Here is a 6,000-nt window from a genome sequence, read left to right as displayed (position 1 = left end):
AGTAAGAATAGTACTAACTTCCCGACCCTAATCAATAGGTACACACTCCTCTTAGTTAATACCATCAGCACAAAACACCAACGCGAGCCCCGGAGACCCCAACCCCTGTGGCACCGCGGGGCGCGCAGCTTCCCCTGGCGGCCGCACCGGGAGCGCACCGAGCACCGAATTGCGCAGCGCGCACCTCGTTGCGGGCCAGCGCAGGGCCGGGCCTGCGCGGGGTGGGGGGGGCGGGCGGTGCAGGCGAGGAGGCGGGGCCTGCGCGGGCCCCTCCCCCACGGGAATCAGGCGCGGGGCGCTGGTTAAAGAGGCGCGCGGAGGCGGGCGCAGCGCACACTGCTCTAGCTCGCGGAGGCCGGCCCACGTGTCTCCACAGAGTCTGACCTTAATTCCACCCCCTCCCAGCTCCTTTCAGCCCCGCGAGGCAGGGCGGCCCCCTTGCCCCCACCTTGGTGTCCGCCCGCCTCCCACACCCCCCCCCCCCCGCAACCCCGCCTGCGGGAGGAAAGCTTCGTACAGTTACCCGCGCTCGGTGGCCCAATTTGACTGAGCAACTTTGTCCGGGGAGCGGCGCCGGGGGGTGGAGGAATAGGACACTGCGCATGCGAAGCTCCAAATTCAAACAGCTGTTTGCAGAGGCTGGAGGGCGCGTGGACCGGGAGCCGCTGGGGCTAGGGGAGGCTTTCTCCAGGAGGCAGCCGCTCAGGAGCCATGGTGGACCGGGGCCCATTGCTCACCTCGGCCATCATCTTCTACCTGGCCATCGGGGCAGCGATCTTCGAGGTGCTCGAGGAGCCGCACTGGAAAGAGGCCAAGAAAAGCTACTATACACAGAAACTGCATCTGCTCAAGGAGTTCCCGTGTCTGGGCCAGGAGGGCCTGGACAAGATCTTGCAGGTGAGCCGCCGTCCGTGCCCCTACATACTTAGAGCCGGCCAGAGAGTCAGGAGTGCTGAAGGGCTGCCCTTCACAGCTTTGGATAACCCACAGTCCCCGTGGGTAGTCCTGGGGGTGGCAGGAAAGGATGTCTCGCATGGGTCTGGCTGCTGGGATCTGTCGTTCACGGGTAGACGCCGGAGTGACCCAGGCGCCGAGATTCTTTGGGAACCCGGTTTGTCCCGAGAGAAGTTGAGGTTCACCCCCCGAGTGAACCAGGTTTCGTGGTGGCTCGGTGTGAGTGTGCGGGTACCTCCCTGCTTGGAAGGGGGCTGGAGGGCGGATAAAGGCATTTATCTTCACTTGGAGACGCTCCCGGAGTTCGGGAGGCGAGCCGGGTGCCACTCCTCCGCATCTCCACCTCCCAGCTCCAGGCCGGTGCCGCGCCCGCGCGGTTTTTCTTCGCGAATGTGAGCCCAGCGTAGTCGGTGGAGGGTCCGCCCCAGCCCCAGCCTGAGCAAAGCCTACCCCCTCAGGAAGTAGGTAGGGGGCTCTGTCCTACCAGAGCACCCTGGATGGGGGGTGGGGGGCGATGGCTGGAATGCTGGGGACGCGCTCACGCTTCCGGCAGGGCTTATCTCTCAGAGACAGTCCCCCTCCTCCCCCTAGGCTTGGAGTTAAAGTTTGTGAAAGTAGCAGCTTGAACAAAGGAACAAAATGCTGGGGATCATTTTTAGGGGGAAGGAGAGGTTGAGCAGAATGGGAGGTGTTGGGGGGGTAGTTTCTTCTCCGTGTTGGGATTGAAAGCCTCTTATCTTCTCCCTGTGTTCTATGGATGGCTTTGACCTCACTGGGATAAACTGGAGCTGACCATGCTGGTTGGGACCTTGAGTCTGTTTGGGGACCCAGGGCCCTTTGCTCCAGTTTCTCAGAGGTCCTTGGCCTCATCCTCTTGGCCTGCATTAATGGCATCCCTCCAGTGGAAGGACCAGAACCTGGATATAAGAGCTGGTGAAGGTTCTAGATTGTGGGGTGGACTAGAGGGAGATTGTCCAAGGTGTTAGATTTCTCTTGGGGCAAAAGATGCTAGAAAGAAGGTTTGATGGAACAAACACTTAATCTGTAGCAGGCCCCCAACGTGTTATGGTTGTTTAGTTGTCTCATTTGACCCCGTCTCAAATCTCCCCATATGTGAAATGAGAACGAACCAGTCTTCATCTGTCTTCCCTGCCCTGGACGGCTGGGAAGTTGAACGCTGTGGAGCACATGAGCAGGTCTTGCCTTGGCCACTTCCTTTTTGTCCTGAAATCAATGGACATTTACACACATGAGCATATAAGTACTTACCAGCACTTGGGCAAGTACAGACTTGACTTCCCAGAGGCCAGCAAGAGGGGAGGTTGGGCAGGTTTGGTGTTGGATTTTAGTGGGGAGAGTCTCTGGACCTGTAGCCATCCCCAGAGTGGGGGCCCAGGAGAGATGAGGTTTGGTGGGGAGCATGGGCTCAGAGGGTTGTGTGGTTTCACCCCATAGCAGAAGCGCCTTCCAATGCGTGCCCTGTGTGTGCGCGTTGGGGAGGGGTCACTTTATAATTTCCCTTGAGGAAACAATTTCCCCGGAGAACTAGTTGTTGTTTAGTTTCTTCCAGGGCTTTGTTTAGAGGGGGAAGAGGGCAGGCGCGGGTGATGAAGAATCAAGCTGCCCTCGAAGTGTTTCCCTTTTCGCCACAGCAGGGGAAGGAAGGAAAGAATTCAAGGCTGAATGTGGGAAAATAAACTTCAAAACCCAAGGAGAGGGGAAAGGGGGGCGGTCAGGGTAAGGCAGCCGGGTGCAGCTGGTGGTAGTAGCTTTGGAAGTTAAACAGCTTTCCTAAGGTGTTCGAGGAAACAAAATACTTCTTGTGCTTCTTGTTTGGAGGTCCTCTTAAACCCGCCAATGATGGCCCCGCAGAAGTGTGCAGGTAATTTTTAGATTTGAGCATCAGGCCAGTCTGATTTGGAGACGATTATGGACAGCCCTGTTCCTCATCCCTGGCCAGAAAACTCTCAAACCTTTTCCAACTGGGCGAGTCTACTCCCATCATAGGAAAAACCCAAGAAATGAAAATTGACCAGGGGAAGCATTTTGCTAGCGTCACTTTTAGTCTGCAGAAATTGCCTGGCTCTGCTTTCTGTTCTGACTTGAAGCATTGCCTTCAGCCCTAGGAAATTGGCTTAAGGGAAAAAAAAAACAAAACACTAAGACTCAGTCTTTGAAAACTTAAACTTCTTTCCCATCTGGCCCACCTGAGGTTCTGTGTTTTGTCAGGTTCTGAATCCCCTTTGTAATCCTAAAGAAGTCCCAGGCTAGGAATTCCTGGGGTTGGGGTGGGCTCTTGGGAGGGGTTGTTAGAAGCGGGTGAGGGTGCAGTCTGGGCTGGGGTTTTTCTTACCCTGCTTTCAAAAGCATGCGAAGGGAGTTAACGCAACACACCCCTCACCTTTCGTTAGATCTTTGGAAATAGACCCCAAGTTTCATGTGCTTCCTCCCTGTACAAGCTGTGGTTGAAGGCCAACTCTCAAACCTCAAACCTCCCCACCCCCACTGGCCTCAGAGCACGTGGTCGCCCTCCTTCCTGCCTTCAGAACCACTTTGGAACCTTGCTCCCAAGCCTTGTTCCACCAGCCTCTTCTTAAGTTGCAGCGGTTTCCATAATGGCAGTTAGCATTGACTGAATGCCTCGTGCACTGGGCATTGTGGGTAGCATGTGCATTTTATGAGAGAGGGCACAGGCTGGTATTGCCATCTGGCTTGGCCATTTTCCCATCAAGCCATTTAACTTTGCCTCTTTCCCCACCTGCAAAATGAGGGTCCAGTGAGGACCAGGTCAAGCAGAAGCCTTAGGCAAGATGCGTGCAGGTGTGACTTGGGTGTGACTTGACACGCCTCCCGCTGTTGTTAGCATTTATTGGTGACCCAGTGACAAGGCGTTTTACCTGCCTTAGTTACTCCTTACAGCAATCTTACGTATTAAGATAAGGAAACAAAGCTCAGGGAGGTTGGAATGGCCTTGGCGACACTGCAGGAGCACTCCAGAGCCCATTCCTTGTGCACCTTTGCCCTCGGGCATGTGAAGCTGTTGACTGGTTAGTCTGTGAGTGAGCTGCAGGGATCGGTTCAGGTGGACTCTGGCCGGCTGGGGAATTCTATTTTCTCTTTCCGCTAGAACAGGCATTGGCACACAGGCCTCCTGTGTGGGGCCTGGCCAACCCAGCACCTCCTCTGTGACTGCGGTAAGCCTCAGTCCGCCCCTCCCTTGGCAGCACAAGAAAGCAAAGGGTTGGGGTAAAGGGGAGCAGTGAACCTTCTCCAGCCTTCACCTCCGGTGTGTGGTGATCATAAACAGGAAGGATCTGAGAACTCACTGTGCACCAGAGCTTCCAATAAGTACTTTATAGATGTTCTTATTTTAATTTCATCTTGGTGACCACCCCCTTTTATAGAGGGGAACAGTGATATATAACTTGCCCAGGATTATATGGCACAGAGTCGGATTTCACACTGTGCTGTATTCCGAAGTACATGAGAATTAGTCAGCAGGTGTCTACTAAGGGCCCACTGTGTGCCAGGCACTAGGCAAGGCTCTGGGAATGCAAAGATGGATTAAGACATCCGCCAGGCTGAAACTCGCTTCTGGGAAGAAGGATGAGTAAACTCCCCAGGATGGGGTGGCTGGAGAGGGCCCCCAGGACCAGCCTGAGGGGTCAGGAAGGGCTCTCTGGAGGCGATGACCTCAAGTAGAGTCTTGAAATTAGGAGGGTTTGAGAGGAAGAAGAAGGGAGGAGAGAGTGGGTGCTCCTGCTGTGGCTTTCCAGATTCCCCCATGTCTCCTAGGGGTGTGGTAGGGGTGGCTCCAGACCCTGCCTTCTACTGGATGCCCTATCCCTACCTCTGGGTTTGGCTGGACTTCTCATGTATCTGACCAGTTCCCAGAAGCCTTTCTGATCCTGCTGGCCGCCTTGCCAGTTTCAAACTGCATTATCCTAATTGGAAGTTTTCCATGTGTGCCAGACCTCTCTCCTTTTATTTCCTAGAACCTTCTTAACATACCTGTTCCCATCTATACCAGTCGAGCTGATAACAATTTTAAAGGTCTGACCTCAAGTCACTAACACCAGTCCTCCCAAAATTTGAAAATATAACCAGGGATTATGTGCTAAAGTTATATCTGCCCAAAATGCTGAGAGTGGGGCACCTTAATTGAATTTTTTTGAGAATTGAGAGTTAACATGAAAACCTCTTTTGTTTCAAGCCTTGTTGGAAGTGGTAAAGCACACTGGTCTGCTTAACTGCCTTTGTAAGTAAAGGGAACACAATAGATCTTTTGATTATCCAAGATCACGGAGGCTTCCACGTCAGTAGTGTGAACTTGGGTCCTCCCTGTCTAGAACTGGAGAAGTGGAAAGTAGAGAAGTCGGGTTTTTGAGAGGAATTGGAAGGAGGAGGTCCCTTCCTCATGGCTTGTCTGTTGATGTTCCTCTCAAAGTTGAGGGCTGCCAAAAAAAAAAAAAACAAGAGTTCTTTTTTTTTTTTTTTTAAAGATTTTTATTTATTTATTTATTTGATAGAGAGAGATCACAAGTAGGCAGAGAGGCAGGCAGAGAGAGAGGGGAAAGCAGGCTCCCCGCTGAGCAGAGAGCCCGATGTGGGGCTCAATCCCAGGACCCTGAGATCATGACCTGAGCTGAAGGCAGAGGCTTAAACCACTGAGCCACCCAGGCGCCCCAAAACAAGAGTTCTTAAATCGATAAATCTGCCTCCGTTAACTGCTCTAGAGTTTCAACAGTTAAAGTGAATTTTTATTGCATCGTTTGGAGAGTTTTACTAGAACCCTTAGGATGATTACAGATGGCATGGTATTAGAGACTTCTCAGACGGTGGGAATTAGCAAGTGTTGAAAGATTCTAGTGGAGGTGGGGGGAGTCCTATAGGAGGGGGTGCAAGGGAGGTGAGGACTGTTGCGTCTAAGTATTTTCCTGGGATTTTGCCCTATTTATAGTTTGGCGTTTAAAAGAAACAGTCCTCCAGTTTTGGATGCTGTGCTTGGCTGGCTCTGACCTCAGGCCAAGGGCTTTCATCTTGAAC

General features: G+C 53.1%; 1 protein-coding gene across 1 annotated transcript in view; it reads left to right on the top strand.

The window, feature by feature from the left end:
* The first annotated feature begins 304 nt into the window (after positions 1–304).
* KCNK5 (potassium two pore domain channel subfamily K member 5) overlaps positions 305–6,000 on the top strand; it is a 37,963-nt gene continuing 32,267 nt past the window's right edge. Inside the window, exon 1 of the mRNA XM_059177849.1 lies at positions 305–897. Coding sequence (XP_059033832.1) covers positions 712–897 — 186 coding nt within the window. The 5' untranslated portion in view covers positions 305–711. The remainder of the gene's footprint in view (positions 898–6,000) is intronic.

This window comes from Mustela lutreola, chromosome 6 (assembly GCF_030435805.1).
Source record: "Mustela lutreola isolate mMusLut2 chromosome 6, mMusLut2.pri, whole genome shotgun sequence".
Classification (NCBI taxonomy): domain Eukaryota; kingdom Metazoa; phylum Chordata; class Mammalia; order Carnivora; family Mustelidae; genus Mustela; species Mustela lutreola.
The sequence above is the reverse complement of the archived record's forward strand: the minus strand, read 5'-3'. Positions and strand labels throughout refer to the sequence as shown.